Source organism: Hirsutella rhossiliensis (genome assembly GCF_020360975.1).
Source record: "Hirsutella rhossiliensis strain HR02 chromosome Unknown scaffold00019, whole genome shotgun sequence".
Taxonomy (NCBI): domain Eukaryota; kingdom Fungi; phylum Ascomycota; class Sordariomycetes; order Hypocreales; family Ophiocordycipitaceae; genus Hirsutella; species Hirsutella rhossiliensis.
Window position 1 is genome coordinate 879,339 of NW_025408685.1, and position 23,652 is coordinate 902,990.

The 23,652-nt window shown below is 51.3% G+C and overlaps 3 protein-coding genes across 3 annotated transcripts; all 3 read left to right on the plus strand.

Moving 5' to 3' along the window:
- Positions 1-3,317: 3,317 nt before the first annotated feature.
- Positions 3,318-5,829, plus strand: HRG_11262 (uncharacterized protein; the record flags this gene model as incomplete). Its single annotated transcript, XM_044869732.1, has 4 exons — positions 3,318-3,480; positions 3,511-3,935; positions 4,314-4,540; positions 5,220-5,829. The coding sequence occupies 4 exons, from the start codon at positions 3,318-3,320 to the stop codon at positions 5,827-5,829; spliced, it is 1,425 nt and encodes a 474-aa protein (XP_044715285.1).
- A 777-nt stretch (positions 5,830-6,606) lies between these two features.
- HRG_11263 (fungal specific transcription factor domain-containing protein) lies at positions 6,607-8,307 on the plus strand (the record flags this gene model as incomplete). The annotated part of the gene is made up of 1 exon (XM_044869733.1): positions 6,607-8,307. The coding sequence occupies one exon, from the start codon at positions 6,607-6,609 to the stop codon at positions 8,305-8,307; it is 1,701 nt and encodes a 566-aa protein (XP_044715286.1).
- Positions 8,308-20,564: 12,257 nt separating this feature from the next.
- Positions 20,565-23,004, plus strand: HRG_11264 (uncharacterized protein; the record flags this gene model as incomplete). Its single annotated transcript, XM_044869734.1, has 7 exons — positions 20,565-20,709; positions 20,756-20,997; positions 21,067-21,557; positions 21,630-21,993; positions 22,183-22,187; positions 22,242-22,623; positions 22,693-23,004. The coding sequence occupies 7 exons, from the start codon at positions 20,565-20,567 to the stop codon at positions 23,002-23,004; spliced, it is 1,941 nt and encodes a 646-aa protein (XP_044715287.1).
- Positions 23,005-23,652: the final 648 nt, after the last annotated feature.

Consider the following 23,652-nt stretch of genomic DNA (forward strand, 5'->3'; position numbering starts at 1 on the left):
GGTGGGCTGCTCCAATGGTGTCTCACTTGACTACCGTTATTATGGTTATGGCGATATGGAGGAAGACACAGTGTTTCCGTCGTTTTGACCGACGCTCTAACCAGCCTCAGCCAGAGCAGCCGACGGCAAACCAGGGGATGCCGTGGCTTGGAGCGGTAAGCGGATTGGTGTTCCTAGCGTCATCTGTGCTCCTAGCATGTTCTGTGACTGGTTGGGTGAGACACCAGTTTGGAGGTCAGTGTGGGCTTTGTCTGGCGATTTTATTTATGCCAGCAGTACCTCTAGACAGTATGATAAGAGATCACCAAAGGAAACGGGTAGATAGAGAGATGGAGATGCAACTGTCTGTAGTGGTAAAATCCGGCACGGAACGGTCGACAGAGCACCTGGTATCATTCTGAGGGCACTCAATCAGAGCGACGGTAATCTACACCACTGTCACCCTCTGCCTACAGCTACTTCCTTTAATTCGAGCGTCCCAAGTTTGGGCAGCGCGCAGATGCCGCGTTCAGGTCGACGCGAACGAACGCTCTAAGTAATCCTTCCATGTTTGAAAGTGCGACGCAAAGGTGCCTCCCAAAGTATTAAAGGAAGCCTTGTCCTCCGCGTATATTATCTCGTGTATATGACCTTCAGTTCAGCGACAATCTCCTTGAACGACGCGCCCACATTAGTTCACGCAAATTTCCACCTGTCGTCTGAGAAACAACATGTCCCAAAGAAGGACTTCCATGGACTCGAAGAAGGGTTTGCTCAAGACAAGCGGCTCGCCTGGCTCGGGACTCCACGTTATAGAAAATGTTCAGGCGTCCAGCTGTGCCCTGCCCACATTCCCGAATGAAGCATCAATTCTATCTGAAAATGGGGGGGACGACGAGTGGACTGCCGATGACTACAGTTCTGATGATAGTGGCGAGCCGACCATGGATTGGCAGCTGTTCCAGCGTACTGCACCCCATCCTGGGACAAGGCAGCGACAATCACTCATCACACTTATGCTGCAGAGTGAAAGAAAGCAACAGTCAACCTCTGACAAGCGCAGCAGCGAGGCGCCTCAATCCAACATTCAAAACATTCTAGCTACATGCGACCGCGGGAAAGCCACAACAGCTCTATCGCCACGAGCGATTCGTCGTGGCATGCTCACGGCCGAGTTGAGTAACTCTCTCCGAATTGGGCTCGTCCGGGGAAGGCAGCAAGGAACATTCGCAACCGACACCGCGATCAATCATCAGTACGTATCGCAAGATTCGCTGAATTCAAGACAATTTCCAAAAAAGTCTTACATGAAGGCAAGCGAAGTTAACACTAGCTCGTGGAACAAATATCTATTGGAGGAGGCATCTAGGGACGATTACCATTCCAGGGGCTGGTGAAGACTCATAATTAGAAAGCAATAGGTTCATCTAGTCTGCAAGACTTGCAAGGCCCCTGAATTGCTCCTTCGAGACCTATAGACTCGTTGCCTTTTGCGCCCCTGTCCAGGAGATTGCCATCTTCGCTCAGGCGCTTGAAATTCCGCACCCATCCTCCGGGAGACTTGATCATGGAACTTTTGCTCGCGTTGCCTGGTGTGTCGTGAAGACCCTCGAAGAGAATACTGACAGAATCTCATGGTGATATTAACCGGCTTGCGATGAGGGAGAGTGAAATCCAGTTCAACTTCTTCGCCCTGTCCGCTATCGATAGAACCGTGGGCCTCTACTCGATGGCAGGCACTCGACACAGTGACCTGGAATGCAAGTCCAGGAGAACAGTTCTCCTTCCCGTCGCTGCAAGAGGAATAGTGATCAGTCTCTCGAAGCTCGCTAGGTGCGAGTGTTGGCTGCGTGTCGGCTGTAGGTGACTCTGCAATCTCATCTTGCGCACGTTTGTCGCCTTGGCTGGCGTCGTTATATTGGGTCACGGCGTCCCAAACCTCCGGTGTTGGCGACTCAGGACATACCGGTAGAATCCTGCCGAGAGCACGCAGTTGGCCAGTTTGTTCACATGCAATCGACCCCGTACCTGATGATCTCGTATGCTCCTGGATCGTTGAGAGGGAGTCAGTCGACATGGCAGGCAAGAGGTTCTTGGTGGGATTATTGCCGTTCCTTGGCCTTCTGAGAGCTACAAGAATACGAGAGTGATGGGGGACGGAGGAAATGGGGTGGACCGGTGCTTAAGTTTCTCTATCCCCCCCGCGACTGTGAACGAGCTGTCCTGGTCGAGCTTTTCCGTGACTCCTAATGTGGGCTCCAGCAAATCATCTCGTAAGTTCTCTGTAGTGCAAATTTGGCCATCCCATGGCATCCTTCGGCCAGATACCTTGTGCACCTTATTCCTCTTTCAGGGCAGTAGTCCGCTGTTGCTTGGCTGATGCCTGTGAGTCACCCCCTGGAAGTCAGCCTGAGTATCCAACCATTCATTGCACCAGATGGTTCGTGTATCCTTGACCAGGACATCTCCGGCTTCTGAATCTACGCGCCAATCACATCGACTATTTCTCCAAATCCACCAGCAGCCACATTCTGAATAGGCGCCGGGACGAAGAGTGACTAGGCGGACCGCCTCTTCTGCATCATGCAGACCGGCCCGCAGCTCTCCTGCAGTGGAGTCAGGGGTTGAGCGTGACGCAGGATTCTGCCTGTTGATTTCTCTTCCCTCGTCTTGGCCCCAAGTGACAATATGTATGCATACGCATGGGAAGGTCGGGAGGTGGCGAAGCTTGCAGCATACGAAGCCTCATGACAAGGGGACGGCTGCCCACGTCGGCATCAGCTTCGGAAGAAGAAGGTAACCTATGTAAGACCTGCATTGAAATGAGCGGTTCCCAGGACGTGGTCCAACCAACCAACCGATTCAACAATCCTCTTCTAGGCAAAGCTTGGTGAGGTAGCCTGGGGTCTATTTGCTCTTCAGGCTGGGACCCATTACATGGGGTGTTGTTGATGCTTCTATACATAGCAAGGGTTCAAGGAGAGCCTACAGGTTCGCCCCATAGGGTGGGAAAAGCGAGACATCACAAAACTTCCAAGCTCTGTCTAAGTATCTCGATTCATAACGTATGCATTATCAGGCGCAGTCTCGTTTCTCGTCAGCACAGGGGTAGCCAGGCACCCTGACCGTGGTTTGTGGTCAGTGTGCGATCAGGGGCATAAATATGGTTCGGGGCCGCTATTTGTGACATTGCTTGCGCTTGGCCCCATTCCATCCTTCCGCTTGTGAGGCGCCATCAAAAACTAGACCGCTGGCGTGGATGTTTGCCTATCCAGCTATCCAAGCGCTTCTACCAACTACATGACCTATTCGCAGGACACTCGACTTTCTGGGAGACGATGTCGCAACCCGAATTTCCTCCTTTCGGCTCCTCCGCATGTTCGAAAGGTTCTTCGGTTACCCAGGAACAGGCGAGTCTCCACGCCGATGCCACCACAGCCGCTCAACAGCCCCATTTTCAGGACGATGGTGAGAACGACTTCGTGATTTATCATGCCGACAGTTGGCGGTTGGCTGAAAAGAACGACATAGGGGTCTCATTCAGTACTGCAGGGGAGTCAAACATTGACAGTGGGCGCAATCCTAAGACGGAGAGTATCGAAGAGACCATCAGACCCCAGTCTAAGGACCTCTGTGGGTCATTTAGACCTTCTTCTGAAGTACAACTCGAGATCCCTACCGTCGTTTTCCAGACTATTGTCTTTGGAATCATGCGAGGACTAGGCAAGGAGATTGAAGGGAATACCGAAGCAGCAGGCGAGTTTGCACAAAAGTGCTCGTCAGAACAATCACACCTGGATCTCCAGGCGATTGCACAATTTATGGGACAGCTTGGATCCCCAAGTACACTCGGAGGAGACCCCCCATACCTGGTGGCCGAGTACATAGAGATTTCTTACAGGTACCGCCTTTACGAGAACGGCTGTTTTGATCCCATTGAGACGGAGGGCGCATTTGTAAGTTCTCGCTCACAAGTAGCATCGATTGGGAACTAACCCACGCAGCGGCGACTTTTTCAATCTGCTAAAGAGACAGCGAAGAAGATGGGCCTTGAAAAACTGGAGAGATGTGCGAATGAACACTTGAGGGATATAGACGAAGATGCCACGGCAAGAACGAACCATGTAAGGCCGTGAAGGCGTCTTTTCAAATTTGCGACACTCTTTCTTGTACTTCATAAATCGTTGCATCTCAGTCAGCTAGGGAGGATAATTGAGAAGACGAATGGCGTGTTTTTCGATTTGTGGCATTTGTCGATGTTGCCTACTGAGATCGTGCGGTCCATGTCGGTGTCCCAGCCGAGGGGATTACACTAAATTTGGATTTCACTGCAGGTCTCAGCCCTTACCAAGAGAATGGCCATCCGGGGCTACGAGGTCCTAGACACCCTAGCTGACTGGGAGCGCTTCCTAGCCTCTAGCTGCACGCCATGCGTTGTCCGGCTGCAGGGTTTATCAAACATACAGGATGTCCACTCGATGAAGGCGGGAGCCGTGAAACGAATCATTGTCGGCCCTTGTTTTCCACCGTATCTGCATTTTGCTTACTTTGGCTTTTACAAGTAACAGTCCGGCTTTCTCCTTTTTCACCTGTTAATGAAATGCTTTCCTCGGGAAAAGACTGACTGTAGGGTTTACCACTTTTCTATCTAAAGAAGCAACGTTTCAACTTTGCTACCAAGCAGGCACTTTCTCTCCGTCATTGCATTGAGACAAGGCGATCTGCTCTTTCGTCCGACGATTTGCTTTCAATGGTCCTGCACCCATACCCATCAAGCCGAGGGGTTCTCCGATGCGAGACATGTCATTGCGTGTGCAAGACTCTTTCTATATTCAAGTAAGTGCGCTTAATCCTCACAATCATTCAGATGATGCAGTTAACACGAGCCAGAAAACATAACAGGATCCACGAAAAGCCTTTCAAATGCCCCTATTCTGGCTGTGCCAGGTCAGAGGACGGGTTCGGTTCCAACGCTGATCTTCGGCGGCACCTCACGACCGTTCATGCTGAGCTCCCTTCACCCGGAAAATGGTATACCTGTCCCTACTATGGTCCAAAAGAGAAAAGTTGTCCACCGAAAATTTGGACAAGAAACGACAATTTCCGTACCCATCTGAGCCGTGTCCACGGAAAGACTGTAAATTCCGACGCAGATTTAAGCGGTTACTTCTACTTGTACATCATCAAAAACAGTCGCATTCAATCTTCTAAGCAACTCCACTAACCAAAGGAAGAAATAGTAGATTGGAAGGCAAGAACGATGTTGATGATAGCCCCGACGCCCGAGTCCAGCCAAACCAGTTCTCCGAATATCACTTCAGGTTTGGGCCAGAACCGGCAAACGTTAGATCCCGTGACGTTCCAATGAGCCCGGGCAAAGATCGAACCATGTTCAATATGCCCAACAGGGACTTAGCTCCCGAACCATTCTTGTCCTTCGCCAGGAGGGAGTTTCTAAAGCCACTATGCAAAGCCGAGTTGATTCAACTTATTACTGCCATGGGACGGATGACGAGATACCCTCAACGCGCTCACGATGTAATCCTCGACGGGCCTATCCAAAACGACTATCTCGAAGACTTTCATATATTTCTCACCCAAGGCTACCCGACCAACGGACTCGATGTAGTTGATCAAGCAGTGCGTGCCACTCTCCGGCTGGTAGTCATGGGCAATCCCGGCGATCCAGAAGTCATGAAAATCACCCAAGCGTCCACGCAGACAGGACATCACCAACTATCACAGCCAGTCGATGAAACTTTGTCGGATTATATGAAGTTGAGGCTGGAAGCATGGTCTGGTTCCGATCCAATTCATGCGAGAGCTATGGCAAAGCTTCGCACGGTTTGAAACGGCTGTCTTCTTGTGGCCAAAGCCAATGCTGTCCGCGCAAGGGTGCTCTCAATAAAGGACGAATGATCTTGTCGCTGTCTCTACTTATAGAAAGGAGTGAATGACTAGGCCTTACATGGATGTAGTTGAAAGAGGTAGAAATGGCCACTGAACCTCGTAGAGACATCCTGTGCTTCCCAGCAGCCGGCGACTTCGTTGAGAACCGGCTTGGCAGAGATGTCTCCTCTCTAGAAGCGCAACGCAATTGCGTTGATGCCAGACTGGCGTCGATAAAGTGAAATTGATTACCTGTAGATCAAAGATGTGCGAAGCAATAAATTACATGGCAGCTTGGTCTAGATGGTTGAAGAACGCTACGCGGTGACGTGTATCGATATATCGCCAACACGGAACAGATATAATCGTACAAGTTGCAAACCGACCGTCCCCTGTCCAAGTCCCGACAAGGCTGCATGGGTGGTACCCTTTTCAGCGTGTAGCCAGGGTATAAAAGGCCTGAAGCTGCCATAGCAATCATCAGTAGCTCTTTTCCCAGACACTTCCCTTGCCTAAGACCTGGCATGGATGTTGTTATTTTCTCCAAGCTCATTGTTTCATCCGGCTTCCACTTCCACTAAACTCCTCTCCTACGTAAAGGCGTCCCCCCTCTAAGTATAACGCGGCGTCAAGTCCTACCAAAGCGGCTCATAAAGGTCGGCAGGTGAGTGCACGCTCCACGCAATAATGCTGGCATTTCTAACTGCAGGCAGAATTGATCGCTGGTCTTTATGCAAAATGGCTCATAAAGAGGGAGCATTTATACCGGTTAAGTTTCGTTTCGACACTTCCTTAACTGGGGTGCCGCCTCAAGTGTTGCGGACAAAGAAGCCATTTGCATCGTGTGAATCTTGTCGCCAAAAGCACACAAAGTGCGACGCAGGCAAACCTCGGTGCAAAGTTTGCATAGGATTCGATCGGGATTGCCGCTATGTTCAACGCAGTTTTCACGTCAAGGCCGCTGGGCCGGGAAAAGGCCTCTACACCTTTGAAGAGTCCCAAGCACCTGTCATATTGCTTGCCACCAACACCTTCAGTCCGGCTTTCATCAGGGAGCACAATGTCGAGGGAGTCCTCCCACCAAATAAGCGGCCATCTGAGAGAGTTACGTTGGGGAAAACCGCGTCAGCAGCGAATATCCGAGAATCCGAAGGACCTGGTGAAGTCGTCGAGTCGCCGTTCAGCCGTACCATACCGGCCGCAGTGGTGTCACGCGACGGGCTCTATCAACAGCATTTTCACAATACTGTATCCTCTTACCTGATCGTCTTCGACACACCTTTCAACCACACTCCCTTTCGGAAGCTGCTCAGCATTTTCCACAATTTTGGTTTGCTGCAGGTCACAATACAAGCGCTCGGCGCCATGCATTTCTCTACCATTGCAGGCAAGGGGCATAAGAGTATTCACCACGTTGCAGCAATGGAATACTATGGCAAAGCGGTTTCGCAACTCCGAGCTCTTTCTTCAACTCAAGGGGCTAGCTTGGAGCTACTGGCTACAAATTTGCTGCTATGCATGTTCGCCATGATATCCACCAACGATTCGTCGTGGACCACATACCTTTTTGGGGCCGGTCTCAACTTGCAAGCCATATTTTGTCCCCATACCTCCTCTCCAAGAAGCCACAACGTGTATGGACTCCGTGAAGGCGATTCGGTTCCATTACGGCGGTTCCTGGTTTCAATGATGTCCTATCTCGACGTTGCGGCCTCCTGCGCAAGGGGCAATCGACCACTCATCAACGGCGACTACTGGGAGAAGTGGGCTGGTGGATGGGAATACAACCTAGGCGTCCCAAGCTTTGCTACAGCTTCCGAATCGACAGATCGCATCATGGCCCAACTTCGCAGCTCACGGTCTAAGGTCATGTCTATCCTCGCAAAGATCAGTCTTTTTGCGACATCAGTCCGCTCTGGACTTGACGACCAGCGAAAGGCAATCACGTACGGGGACCTTAAGTATGAGATTGCAAATTGGCATCAAGTCATGCCTCCTATATGCCTCAGTCTGGAAAAGCTGAACCACATGCCGGGATATGAGACTGATGAAAACGATGAGGCCATCGAAGCTCGAACGGCAGCAGCATGCGTACAGTGTTATGGTCTAGCATGCATCATCTATCTCGAAAGAATTACCACAAGAAGGATTGGAAGCGCGGCTTTTAACACTGAAGTAAAGACTGCTGCCGATCGGATTATCACATTGATGGGCCGCTTTACGACGGGTATCGACCAACTGGCAACGTTGTGGCCACTCCTCACTGTAGGCATTGCTACCGTCGACCCATACCAGCAAATTGCCTTGCGTCAGCGGCTGGTTGGAATGGAATGCTTCGGATTAATGGTAAGGACGATTTACCTTACACTGTGGCCTTTGCTTACCGAATGTCCAGTATGTAAGCCGTGTCCTACAGGCACTACAGTATTCGTGGAGTGATGGGGCAAGTTATGCGGAGCTTGAGGCGATGCTGTCATCAAATCTTGTTCCTTGAATGCACGGTAACTGTAAATAAAGGCAGCAGGGGGCATTTACAGGCTACAACGGATTGAACTATCAGCACACATCGCATGAATCGCCAATACGAGGCAGTTCCCCGACAAGTCTCGTATGAAGACCGAGGATGTTAATGCTAGCTTGTGGAATCAATGTTTCATAGAGGAGGCATCAAGGGACCACCCCCATTCTAAGGTTGGTAAAGATACTCAAATTCAACACTCTTCCACGGCCGGTCGCTTGCTCCTCCGAAATTTCTGAGCACGCTGCATCTTGTGCCTTTGCCTAGGAGCTTGCCATCTTTGCTCAGGCGATCGAAGCCATGCATCATTCCTCCCGGTGATTTCATCATGGCTCCTCCGCTCGCGCTGTCTGGTGCATCGTGACGAGCCTGGAGGAGAACACGAGGAGAACCTCAAGGTGATTTGAACAGGCTTGCGAAGAGGGAAGCCAAACTCCAGTTCAATTTGTTCGTCTTGTCCGCTATCGATGGAACCGTTGGCCTCTACTCGATGGCAGGTGTCGGATACGGCGACCTGAAATGCAAGTCCAGGAGGACGATTCTCCTTCCCGTCGCTGCAAGAGGAAGAGTCATGAAGATGGCTGGGTGCGAGCACCGGATGTGCCTCTGCTGTAGGTGACTCTGCAATCTCGCCTTGCGCCTGTTCGTCGCGACGGCCTACGCCGTTATATTGAGTTTCGGTGTCCCAAACCTCCGAGGTTGGCGAGGCAGGACGTAGAATCCTATGGATGGCACGGAGATGACCAGTTTGTCATCAGGCAACCGACTCAGTGTGAAAGGGACTCGCATCTTCCTGAGTCGTCGAGGTAGAGTCAGTCGACATGGCGGGCAAAAGGGCCTTTGTTAGATCGTCCGCCGCTCGTTGGCTCTCGGAGAGCTGCAAGAACAAGGAGAGTGATAGGGAAGAAAAAGAATAGGTGGATTGATGTCTATGGTCCTCTGCTTTCCGCACGAGTGTGGAACGGGCTTCCCGGGTCGAGCTTGTCTGTAACCCCTGATGTGAGCTCCAGCAAATTATCCCGCAAGTTTTCCACAATGTGACCTTGACCACTTCGTGCCAACTTTCAGCCGGGTTGGCTCATGCACCTTCCTCCTGTTTCGGGGTTGTGGTCCGCTGTTACTTGGCTGATGCCTGTGAGCACCCCTTAGTGGGGACGTCTACCAGTCAGCCTAAGTCTTTAACCATCCCTTGCATCAGATGGTTCGTGTACCCCGACCAGGACACCTCCATCTTCTGCATCTACGCGTCGATCACATCCCAAATCCACCAGCAGCCAACTTCCAAATAGGCACCGGGACGAATCTCTAGAGCGACTGGGCGGACCGGCTCTCCCGAATCATGAAGACTGGCTCGCAGCTCCCCTGCAGTGGGAGTCAGGGGTTGAGCGTGACGCAGGATTCTGCCTGTTAATTTCTCTTCCCTCATCCTGGCGTGGGAAGTACTGGGGGGTGACGAAGCTCGCAGGGAAGGAAGCCTCGTGACAAGGGAAGGGCTGCCCACGTCGGCATCCACTTCGGAAGAAGAAGGTAGCCTCTGTGAGACCTGCGTCCGTGGCTACCGAGGTACGGATGTTTTGCAATACTGGTTGGATATATCAGTTATGAAATATTGGCAAACAGGCAGTGGTTCTAAAGCGAGCGGCTCCCAAGACTCGGTCCAGCTAACCAACCGACTCATCACGTTTACTCAGGGGCGAGTGTTCCAGTTCCCACCAACACGGGGCAAATGGGACCCGTAGAACGCAAATCTGACTGTCCTTCGTCCAAGCCCCTGGGAAGACCGCAAGGGCTACGCCATGACCAGCACGCGGCCAGGCAAAGAAGGCGTGAAGAAGTTGCTGTAGCTATCTTACTTGTTCTTTCCCCTTATACTTCCCTTGCCAGAGATCTAACAAGTTTTGTCCATTTCCTCGTTTTTCCTTTTGCCAACCCCCATTCTTTCCGGACACCCAGCACTGGGCCGATACTCTACTTACGGGACTATTCACCTGATTTTTAATTTTATTTTGCTTTCCTCCTTCACTGGCCGAGAAGAGTCTATAGACAAGCCTGGAAGCTACCATCTGACACCCCTCTTTCGCTCACACCCACCTTATGCTCAGCAAAAATGCCACCGCCCCATACAAAATTGACCAACTTCACTTACAAAGGATCTGCTCAATTGAGAAGCAATTCACAAGCGGCAACCTCTCAAGCAAATTAAAATGGCTAGAGATTCATTTTCGAAGGTCATTTGGTTACCCCGGTCCTCATGGTCCGTGACACCCTAGCATCGCAAAATGGCAATTTTGACCCCTAATCTTCTCCAGCCTCCTTTCCTTTCCTCACTTGCTCATCCTCCACCACCTCTCACAAATGGCTTCAAAACGGCGCCGTTCAACATACACGGAAGATTTGATGGTTGAGGCAATTTTCGATATTACGGATAACCGTCTTTCGCAGCACCAGGCCGCTCAGAAATGGGGAATACCCCAGAGGACTATTTCCAGCAGAATGCGAGGTCAGTCGGCGTTGGCTGAGCAGAGCCAGCCTCAACAACACTTATCCAGAGATCAGGAGGCCAAATTAGTCGCCTGGATACTTCGTCAAGAGTCTGTGGGTTATGCTCCGTCTCAGAGTCAGATTCGCGCTTGCGTCACAGCTGTTTTGAAACAACAAGGCCGTGAGTCATATTTGGGAGTTCACTAGGTGGTCAAGTTCATTAGACGCCATCCAGAGCTCAAGAATAAGATTGGAAGACGTCAAGAAGCCAACAGATTCAACTCATTTACCCCTAAAGCGGTGCATTGGTACTTTGACATCAGGGAGAAAGAGTACGGGTGGATCAAGCCAGAGAACACCGTAAATGTTGATGAAGGGGGAATTATGTCGGGATTTGGTATGCATTTGACTTTCTTTACACGAATCCAGCTAATCGCGCTTCTTTTTCGAGGTCTGGACAGTCTGGGAGTTGGAAGTTCAGACCCTAAACGGAAGGCTCTTCTCAAGGGGCCCCAGTCCCGCGGCTGGACCTCTTTTATAGAGGCTATCACCGCCGATGGGCGCGCCTTGACTCCCGGCATTATATTTAAGGGCAAAGAGCTTCAGAAACAGTGGTTTAAGCAAGAATTTCGCAAGTTTGCGGACTGGCACTACATAACTTCGCCCAACGGGTGGACGGACAACCACATCGCTGTTGAATGGCTTGAGGAGGTCTATTTGCCCCAAACACGACCTTCTGACGAGTCTGAGGCTAGGCTTATCATTTTGGATGGACATGGAAGTCATGCAACGGTGCGTCGTTTCCGTATATTGCAATGGAGTCCCATTAATTTGACGACAGAACAATTGGATGGCTACGTGCTTCTTGAACAATATCTATTGTTGTTACCTTCCATCTCACTGTTCTCATGGCCTCCAGCCGCTAGACAACGGTGTTTTCAATGCCATAAAGGCAGCCTATCGGAAGGAGCTTGACAGACTGGCTTCTTTGACGGATTCTGCGCCAGTTGATAAGGTCAACTTTATACGTGCGTACGCGAGAGCCCGTGAGATGGGAATGACTCAGAAGAACATATTGTCTGGCTGGAGAGTGACCGGGAATTGGCCAATCTCACGAGTGAAGGCGCTGCGGCACCCTGAAATCCAACAGGACAGGGTCAAGGCTTCTCCAGAATATAAGCCATATTTGGGGTCAGACGATACGCCGAAAACAAGCCGCCATATTCGTGACCTTGGCAAGAACAAAACGCCTGCGACCCGGAGACGGTATACTAAGATAGCTAAAGGCTGGGAAACGCAGGAACAGACACTAGCAGAGCATAACAGCAAAATAGCCAAGCTCGAGGAAGAAGTGGACAGGTTAAAGAGGGGAAGGAAGAGAAGGGCAATTCCGAACCCCAACAGACGTTTCATGGATCTCGCTGAAGCTTTGGCGGTCGGAGAAGCCATTCCCGAATTTTGGAGTCCAAAAAAGCCTGTTGTGGTGGATTGTGACCTGTTGGAGACGGGGTCGGAGTCGGAGTCGGAGGCAGCTTCAGGGATTGAAGTGAGAGTACCTGAACCTCCTCCGCGCACTACCCGATCAGGTCGCGTGGTCAAAAGACCAAGAATCGGATGAAGAATTCAATTGTCTATCACATGATATAATTTTTATGAGTGTATCTTTATTTTGTAATTAGAATCCATGCGGTTCAAAGATCAGATTTTTGGTGAGGCAAGCGTAATTTGTTTGAGCATAAGGGGTGTGTGAGCGAAAGGGGGGTGTCAGATGGTAGCTGTTGCCTGGCAGGCAACAGCGGTTGCGTAGTAATATCGCCACTTCATGAGTAATCGTCCCAGGCAGGCTTGATATGCGACATGATCGTATTGTGGGCCTTGGCGAGTGCCTTTGTTCACCTTGACATATATGCTAGTTGGAATTAGTGACGTCGCAGCTTGTGTCGTGAAAACGGGTTAACGATCTCGGTCCGAAGGTTACCTAGTCGGGCTGACTCTAGCAAAGGTGACTGAGAAGGATGAATAATGTGGTTGTTAAGCGGTGGTATCGAACCTTCTAGATGACAACGTCATCTAGGCGGCCTGGGTGGCGACATCGCCACCACAAGGCAGCCACAGGTGACGGAACTATAAGAAGTCACTTTTTGTTAGAGAGGAGGAAGAATCTCAGGACAAGGAACTCAATCAATTCATCACTTGCATTCTTTCTTCGCGAGAGCTTGCGAATGCGGCGTGGCAATTCTGTGGGGGCCGAAATCCTCGAGCCGTGATTGACGCTGCGGGGCCTGGAATCGATCCTTTTCACTCAGAATCACCGGGATAATCATTGAGCTTGCGATATATGATGCACAGCCTGTCATGCCCTCTGACAAAGGCACTCCTTTTGCTCCGGCTGGTCACGTTACATATACCATGCCTTGATTGGCTCACGTCATGCAGTCACGCTTTGGGTTGTGTGCGAGTGTGCCCAAATTCTGGTGTTCAGGGCAGACCTATCTATGCGCTGTGGAAGATCACTAGCAGTGACTATAATGGTCAAATTGTGTTGCATCGCGTCGTTGTTCCTTGACAGATCCATGGACCAACACGTCGGCTAGTGGTGGATTTCCCATCGCCTTCCGGCGCGACACTTTCATCCTCTGAGCTCCATCCGTCATCAATCCATTCATGTGTGCGAATTGCTCGCTCGGCAACGGGGAAACCATCCGCTTTGCGAAGCCATCCGAAAATGTTCCGCGTCATAGCCTCCGAACAGTCTCTTTCACAGTTGAGATTGTCGTAGTGAACGACAATGTTGCTGGCGTAAACATCATCCGCGAAAACGGTAGGTGAAGAGCCTCGAACCGGGTTGTGGGGGACCTTGACGTTGTTTTTGCAGTCCCAGGTCCAACCTGCATATCTCAGCCCGTGATTTCCGGAGCTATGTGCGTGTAGCTGAACCTCGAGGATGCAGTCTTTGATGGCGACGGTTCCAAACGGCGCGAATGGAACAAGGGGTGGATCGCGATGATTCTCAGTCTGTGACAAGAACATCAATCGCGCTTCGTCCGAACGTTGTATTGCCTTCAATTTTGAAGAAGGGGTGGAGACGGGCCTCTGAATAAAGGAAATAAAGCTTCCTGTCCATGCCGCCGAGTGTAGATCAATCTTAAACGCGACAGGGCGATCCCATTTCATGATATGATGCTCAACACAAACGATTATGGCTCCTAACCACAAAAAACCTAGAGTAGGGGACCTTCGCATGAGAATTTGTGCCAGAATATGAGGCTCTCGGGCATCCGTGGTATTAAGGACGGCAAAGGCTCCTTGGATCCAGGCACCACAAACGTTGCATGGAAGATCCGATTCAATAAAGCTGCTGCTTAAAAGCGAGGACATTCCTGTGGTATTGCAACTCATGGTGAGAAGCTTATCCAGCTGACGCATGTCCTTTCCCCAGGGCGGATTAGTCTGATTGGCGTGAGACTTTGATCTTAGGTTGCGAAAGTGTCGTGGAAGAGGCCAGCAAACTTGCTTAGAGATTCTGCGGCGTGTTGGCAGAAGCAATGCAGCCGCAAAAGCCGCACGGCTCTGGTCGTGGACTCCATGGTATCTTGTGTAGTCAAGAACGTACCGCACCGCAGAGGAGAAAGACGCGGGAGCACGTTGTTCTGGGCCGGAAGAAATAGCGCCATAAGATAGAACTAACGCGATGGAGGACTGGAGTTTGACAGACCACGGGGACTTCAGGTCTCGGCCGTTGTGCTAAATGCAAGCGTTCCAACCCTCTCCAGGTGCTAAAACCGCTGCCCACCACCGTAATGCTTCGTCTGTACTGTCGCCGAGATCTATAATTGGATCGGCACTTCCTTCGGGTATGTCGCCATAATTTTTCGACGTGGCAGAGTTGTCGGTATATCCTATGGTGGATACGCCGGGAATGATGTCTGTCCATCGCGCAGAAAGGACATATGCCCAAGCGAGAGTAAGAACTGAGATGTGATTGTCTTCTCAGTTCTGAACCAAACAGCGCCTGGCGGCCGACCGAATGGTTCGATCGTAGAGAAACAATGATGGGATCGGGTGACGTTACTGCGAAGGCAAACCTCATCTGGAGAGGAGATAAGTCGCAATCGCCTGTAGTTGTCTCCCAAGTAGATTCTCCGGTTGCATATAGAACGCTGGAGGAATTGTAGTTTAGCTCCAACTGTGACAAAAGAAAGGGATGTTGAGGGAAGGCGTGCTCGATGTCCAATCTCATCACGTCTAAGGGCGACGTGACTGCCGCTAGATGAAGTTCATGCCACTTCCGGTACCCTATCTCATAGAAATGTTGGATGGTTTCGTCGTTAGGTCGAAGTGCGTCCTGCATTGTGTGAAGTAGTGTCGAGGCGAAAGTTTTGCTTTAGGTTACCGATTTCGACGGTCGATGTTGGAAGGGTGATTTATGGCGGCTATGGCGCAGTCAGCGAGCGCATTGGCTGCAACGCTAATGCATCAGCAACTTACCTCGAGCACAACTCGAATTAACCTCTACCTATACCTAGGGTGGCCAGACCCACAGTTGGTAGGTTAGCTACACCTGACGTCTTCAGGCAGATGGGCTCTTCGTCAATTGCGGAGAAAGAGAGTGTCTGTACCTCATCAGGCAGGCTCCAGAATTGGAAACGGACAAATATGGATTGAAGGATAACTATAAGAAGAATTCAGGCATTAGATCATGTGGAAAGCAGGCACGAGGGAAAAGGAGGCATGCGGTAGATGCATGATTAGATGATGCTAGCTGGGACCCTCTCCTCAGGTGTGCCACTAAATAGGTGTGGCAGCTGACTAATTGGAGCTTTTTTTTGGGCTCGGAGCCAGGTATTGGACATTACTAGAATAGGCTAAGCGAGATTTACGTAGTACGGGTACCTCCTATTTGAGTTACTGGCATAGAAGCACATACACAGCGCAGGGAGAGATATAAGACCTTGCCGCATTCGGCTTAGCTCCGACAAGCCGTCCGAGTACAGGCTCGTAAGCCTGGGCCGACCAACCACTGGATATTGAAGGCACCCGGAGATTCTAAAGTCCGACGCAATCCTGGCACGTGAATAATCTCCTCTCCTGTTATACATAACCGCCAAGCGCTCTCCCCCTCTCTCCATTCTATTATCGTCAAGCGCTAACTCAATCTAGCTACCAGACCGCCGCAATTTTTTTTTTTCCAGAAACATGACTCCGGAGAACAACAAACAGTGGATTTGTGATTACTGTTCGGCTTGTTTCTCGACGCGTGATTCACTGCAGAATCACTTGGCAGAGTATCGGGTTGGTGTGTCTCTGGCATTCCTAATAGCCAAGTCTAACCAGATTCAGATGCTGGCTATTGCCCTTCAGGAATGTCTGGAGCACGCCAATATTGAACTCGAAGAGAATGAAAGCCAAGCATCAGACTTGGAGATAAAGCAAAACTCCAAATGCCCTTATGATGATTGCGCGCACCAAGAACCATTCAGCAAAGGTCAGGGCCTGAGAAGGCATTTCATACATACGCGTTAGTACATCAGCATCTCTTGAGCAGTTCTCACGTTGACCCATCCGGCCAAGACGCGACCTGCAAAAAGGCGGAAGTATGCGTATACTGCCACGAGGTTTTCCGGAGGCCGAGCGCGTATATCCATCACCAACGAATACATTCCAAGGAGGCTGACAAGACGAAGAAGGCGTACACTCAGAAGATTGTCGAAGAGCTGCGTCAAAAGTCGGACGCCCAGCTCAATGAGGCGTTGCAAAAAGCTTGCAAGAACAAAGCACTGAAGGATGTATCAAGCGTAAGTCCCTGCACATAGAAATGGGCACCCCCCTGTTTTGGGCACCCCAAAAAAATCACGACCATTTTCAACACCATTAATTCAATCCCTTCTCACTGCCCACCACCGTGCACTACGATACAATCGTCACCTATTTCTGAAACCTCAGCTTCGGTTTCATCAGATTCTTCATTCTCAGCTGCGTTCACCTCCTCCTGCGCCCGTCGTATTGCCTCAATATTGGCGAACCTCGAATTCGGGCTCGTGACCACCCTCTTCCTTTTTCGGCTTGACGGCCGCCAATTGTGTTTCCAGTGCCTGAATCTGCAATTGAGCTTTTGCTAAAGGCCATCCTTCTCGTCAAACCCTTTGTGATCTTCCTGAACAGCAATCTCTTCGTGGGCACGTCGTCGTCTAGCTGGTTGAATTGAACTACCTGAACCTTCAGATCTTGCGAGCGCCTCGGGTCGACCACGCAATCTGGGATGTGTCTGATTGCCAGTCACTGGTGGGTAAGTGGCTATTGAATGCATTGGCCACATTTTTCGCGTTCTTTTGCGTCTGTTGCTGTTCTCCAGCAGAAGAGGGCTCAAAAGTGGCTTCGCCATCGACACCGGCCACAAACCCGTCGCTTTCCAGCCACCCTTGATGTTTGACACAGTGAGCGCTTGCTCGCGTGCTTTCTGGTAGCAGGAAAGAAAGTTTTGCTTGCCGACTGGGCTTGAATCGGTCAGGAGGCTGAGAAATCCGACCTGTTTGCGGTAGTAGTGCTTAAGAGCGGAGAAGACAGACAAATCGAGCGGTTGCAGCACATGAGAGGTATGGGGAGGTAAGAAAAGAAGGTGAATCTGATGCTGGTAGCATAGATACATGAAGTCAACCGTCTCGTGACTTCCGTGGCCGTCCAATACTAGCAGTCTTCGCTCCGAAGGGTCGGGTGGCTGGGTTCTTGGAATGAACACCTTTTCGAGCCACTCCACCGCAGTTTGGTCCGAAGTCCAGCCGTTCTTTGTCGCAGTGAATTGCCAGTCACTAAAAGTACTGAGATCTTCTGGGAACCACTGTTGCTGGACCGATTTGCCCTTGAAAATGACGGGTGGAGGGAGGAAGGTGCCGGCAGCGGACACGCACTCGATGAACGACGTCCAGACCCGAGAACCAGGCGTCTTCTTTTGTACAGATCGTTTTTCAGCACTGCCAACGACCAGGCCATTCTCCCCAAGTCCTTCCATGATGCCTGCTTCATCCATGTTGTACCTGTTCTCCGGCTTAATAGCCAGAATCTCGGGAAGGAAGAAATTGTTGAACCAAGGCCGAATTACCTCGGTAGAAGCGCCGTTGACACGCGCAGAGTCTCTGTGATGGCACTTCTGGGTCCGAACTGCAGGATTTCGTCTTAAAAATGCTTGCATCCAGTGTTTTCCGAGCGGTGTGTGGTCTCCTTTGACGGCGAGCATGCGCTGCGCGAACTGCCTGATCTGCGAGTGAGTGGGAGGAAGGCCCAAGGCGTCCTGAATGAGAATCCATTCGGTAAGTTGCTTTTCCTGTGTCTGAGAAAGCCTCTGAAGAGCAGAAAATGCATCCTTTCTGCATTCGTGACCATGCATGCGATTGTAAAGAGTTGCCCTCGGGACGCCCCAATCGCGAGCAGCCTTCTTGGCGGATCCGCCATTGGCGATTGCCTCAAGGGCGCTGTGAATGTCAGACTCTGTATATTTCATCAGTAGTGGCTTGAAGACACATGCGTCAATTTTTTTAGCAGATTGGATGCGTTTCCGCGGTGAAATTTGCTGTTGAAGTTGACGCAGCCGTTTAGGTTGGGCACCCATCTTGGGTGCCCAAAACAGGGGGGTGCCCATTTCTATGTGCAGGGACTTACCAGTCGTGTCCAACGCCAGGCACTTCGGCGGCCCTAAACATTTCTTGAGGAGCGACTTAGGGATTTCCGGAAAGCGGAAACGTCTTGATGATCCTGAGCGATCGCACTCAGACCAGCTATCTCCATCCGAGGGAGGCGGAGAGGCTGTCCGACATAACGAAGAACGTCGAGAGCATTCGCCAATGGCTTCCTCGGCGACAGTTTTTTTGGCTGCCGCCGGGGACACCTGGAGTGCGAATACGTCTTTGGGGAAACCACACTCGTCCGACGCGAGACAGCAGCTCAGACAATTGACTGATCAGGTACCTCTTCCTCATGCCAATGGGAACGTGGTGAGCAGGCAATGCCCGGAGCATCCGCCAGTCAACCCCGTGCGGGAGGGCAGTACAGGCTCAACCGATTTGTCTCAGGATGTCTACGCTTCGCAAGTGACGTCGGCCGACCAGAAGCAGGACGATGACCTGATACGTCGCGTATGTAACGCTGCAATAGCTTCTTATCCATTTACGGCGGAAGGGAAGACGACGACACTAAAGCAGCACATCTCGAGTGTCATTCTCGCCGAGCATCCAGAAAGAGTTGAGACCCTAGAGAAACTTTTCCAAGGACTAACCCCGCAAAATATCGAAGACCTGCACAGAATTATTTTTGAGGACGATTATGGTCCAGTCGGGCTCCGCCGTGATCAGTTGCAAAACGTCTGGAACCATCTCTGGCACTGTTTACCAACCAGTCAAACCTACTTATTGGAGGAGAAACTGCAACTGCCTCGTTCAACTTGCATGTTCATGGATGTGGATGAGTATGGAGACTTTGTGGTGAGCGTTAAGGTGGGAAGAGAGGAGGCCATGAAATTGCGCGCAGATTGGGGAATACTGACTCATCTCCGCTATCTCAAGTAGACAGACAGACGCATAATTCGTTCTTCAAGAAAGAGACGCTCGCGACAGAGGACTGCTGATTCGCTGTGTCCTTATCATGCGTCTATTATTTTAATAGATCCGGGAGTAAACATCTCAATACGAGACCCTGGATTGACATTTCCGGTCTTCTGGTCCGCATCCTTTCCAAGCCACCATCCCCATAACCTCGTGTCCCCAATGAATACCTGAGCCGGCGGGCTAAGAATCTCTAGGAAGATCGGAGTTGTCACTTCGATATTCGCCGTTCGACTGTAGGGCTCTCCTCGTGGAACTTCGTTGCTTTTCTTGAAGAACGTTAGAAATATGTCTATCAAAGCAGGCGATGCACCGACCATGCTCATCTTTTGGGTCTGTCGGATTTGAGCGCGCTGCTCAGGCAGCTTCTAGACATTAACGACGACAAGTAGATGTGACGTTGATATAGATGCCTTCGGTTAAGAACAAATTGCGAGTGATTACCCCGTGGGTTGCGCGTGGGACGCGGTGACGATGAAGTGTGGTCTTCTCGCAAATAAAATAAGGCTACGATGCGCTATTAATCAAGAGACTGGGCGACATCATGTGATCATCAAGCCTACCCCGCTATATGAAGCCCCTCCTTTGACATGTGACTAATGCCGTATGACGGAGTACAGGGTGTGACACATGCGAATGACAACCCTCGCTACTCATTCCAATCTTAGCACTGCCGGCGGCCCGAAGGACTTGTCAAGGGTGACTTCACCACCGTAACTGACACCATTGACGTGCTTCAGGCCTTGATGAGTATTTTGGTTCACGACGACAGGAGTTCTCGGTATGCCTGATACTGGTATGGTGCTTATCGTTAATGGGAACCCAATCAGTGACATCATCCTGGTTTGGACAGTGCACGACATTCGGTTGGGGTCGTATGCGGTAAGGTGCAAAACCGGAAATACTGCCAAATGTGAAATGATATGAGTAAGCGTGGTAAGTTGCGCCAAATTGCGTGCTGCAGGGATAAAAGCGGATTTATTATCTCCCGTTGGATCCGGTCGAGTTTCTCCGTTGTCCGTAGCGGTGCATCAGAACGTTTGACCGCCTCTTCCTCTTTCCATCACACGAGGCAACCAGCACTCAAAAGGATATACCAACTCGCCATGGCTGACCAATCCAGATCAAAGGTGATCAAGGACAATCCTATTGGATATAGCCTTGACGCCCTCCGCAATTCCTTCAGCTCGATCTGTGAGGGCAAGAGCATCCCTTGGTCACTAGATGGCCTAAATCAACTGGGTCAAGAAGGTACAAGTCACTACCTGTCACTTGCGCTCCTCTAATCTTTTGGAAGATCTTCAAACCCTCACCCTTGATCTCCTTTCGACACTTCAATCACTTCGAACGCCGCGTCTCCTTCGCTCCGCCAGCAGTGGTAAGAACCTGCTCGGCGACCTCTCAAGACTTATATTCGCCGTCAATTCCGACGATTTCTATCTCGACCGCGTCAAACCACTTTTGAACGCAGTTCTCATCCAGAGGGCGTCCGACTCTGAGATCTGGAGCGCTGTGTTTGATCTCACCACGTTCACCCGAGTAACGCCCCCTCCAAGCGTCCCGACCACATTCGACAGCACGCCCATTTCCCATTCTTCCGCATCCCAGCAAGGTGTCGAACAGACACGTGACGTGGTGGAAAAAAAAGTCTTCGAGGAGATAAGACTCTGCACATATCGCGATGTGGAAGGATTTTTTGAGAAATACTTCGAGGGGAAAGACTGGACACGCCGTGCTTTGGACACCTATGAGGAAATGAAGGACCATCACGTCGATGGCGAGTGGACCGACATTCCTGACCCGCCCGTACAGGCCGAAGTTCTAGACTGGTGGTTTCGATTCCAGGAAGTCTTCTGCTCGGAGGAACGACGCCGCTACTATTCGACCACGCGCCCGAAGGACCTTGTCGGTGCTGAAGCTCAGCGACAAATTGATCTCTTTGTCAAGCGAAAGCATGGGCAGCCGCCAGACGCCGCGCACGACTGGAGAGATGTTGACGTGATTGGTGAGCTCAAGGCGTCCAATAACAACAAAAAGGCGACGCTTCTCCAGCTCGGCCGATACGTGCGAGACGTTTTCTCCTGCCAACCGACACGTCGGTACGTTCACGCGTTTACAATCTGCGGGCGCGAAATGGAGGTCTGGGTATTTGATCGCTCGGGATGTTACAGTCCTGGTGCGTTCGATATCCACAAAAAGCCCGAACGGTTCATTCAGGTGATCGCCGGTTACACAATGATGAATGACGAAGAGCTGGGCTTGGACATATTTACAGATCGGGATGGCGACGGTCGTCTGATATACATTGAGCAGGATGGGGCTTCAGGCAGGAAGAGGCTGCGGTTGGACTCGCAGCCTTTCACCCATCAACGAGCAATCGTCTGCCGCGGGACTTGTTGCTACCTCACGAAGCCTTCGGACGCCGAGGATTGGAGTTGTGTCTCCAAGCTTTCGTGGACGTCCGACAGGCGAAAGCCAGAGGAAGACCTTCTCAGACTGGCGCATCAGAGAGGCGTCGAGGGCATTGCTAAGTTGGTCGGCCATCGTCGCATAACCAGCATCAATGAGATGCGAGCAGGCTTGACATTTACAAAGCCTTACTCGTTTCGAGGTCTTCCAAGCACTGTGTCGACTTTTTCGCAGTCTTTCTCCCGGTCTCAGCCTCCCAGCGCCCTTGCTCGGTCAATCAGCGAACTTCCTAGCTTAAGCATCGCTGTGAGAAAGCGCAAGTCGGTTGATGTCGGCCAGAAACCCTCTAAGCGATCAAGATCTAACAGTCAAAGGTCTAGCCAAGGGCAGAATGAGGTTACGTACGATGTGGAGGACGTGCAGGGGACGAGTTTGCTGGCTCCCACCAACGGACCCTATGATAATCGAGTTTTTCGATGTCTAGTGATCTCCCCAGCCGGCCGGGCGATTCACAAGCACAAGAAGAAATCGGAGCTTCTCGGGGCGCTCCGCGACGCCATCAAAGCACATAGGTCCCTGTACCTCAAAGGCAACATCCTGCACCGGGATATTTCCGAGAACAACATCATCATAACCGACAGCAAAACGACTGGCCACATGGGCATGCTGATTGACCTGGACCTTGCCAGAGAGCTGGGCAGCGGGCGCAGCGGGGCGCGCTGTCGAACTGGCACGATGGAGTTCATGGCAATTGAGGTCCTGCAAGGGGTCTCTCACACCTATCGGCATGATCTTGAATCATTCTTGTATGTGCTTATCTGGCAGTGCGCGCGTCGTGGCTGGGGTAGCGAGTGGCCGAAAGACGCTCTGATAACAAAATGGTACACTGGCAGCTACCGAGAAATTGCGCACGCTAAACGAGGAGACATGGGTGTTGATGGGTTTGAAGATATTCTGGAAGAGTTTCCGCCTCATTTCGACTGTTTTAAGTCACTCTGCAGAGAAATGCGAGGGATTTTGTTTCCTTACCGGGGGGGTCTGTTCGTTGGGACACCCAAGGACCCGGAGATTCTTTACGAGCCGATTATCAAAGCCTTCGGCAAGGCTATTGATGATATCATGGCTATGGAAGGATAAGGCAGTGTCTACTATTCTATATATAATGCGGTACACCTGCTAAAACATTGTCGGCTCCTCAATGCCTTGAGGAACGAGGAACGACGTGGCGAAAGGATCTTTGCCTTGAGGAACGAAGAGACGAAAGGGTCCTTCTTCCGCCCCCTCCCGCGCCCTTATGGACCGCCAGCGCGCCGAAGACCGAGCCCGCCGCCGTGAAGCTCAATCCCGATTTGCTGCACAGACGCCGCCGCCTGCCACTCCATCACCGAAACGACCTAGACAAGAGCAAGCGCCTCCCACTCCACCGCCGACGCAGCCAAGGCGCTCCCCCAAAAGACCCCGGCCGATGCAAGAAACCGTTCAACTTCAACGAGACTCTGTCGAATCCATACTGCATCACTACAACGCCACTTTCCGCGTCAAGGAGCAGGCATCATCGACAAGATCCTGGTGCAACGAAGTTCCAGTTGCCCTCCAGGTAGATGGTGCTAAATCTTTCTACCAAGCGTTTACCGAGGAACGGACGTTGCCGGTTTCCCACTGCGTCTTCTGCTATAGGAAGACACCGCCTTGCGAACTCGCCACCATGCAGTGGAGGGATCGCTTGTCGCCCTCCATGCTGCAGGCGACCAGGACTGTCCAAGAGTGTGGCGCGTGCCTTCCGTC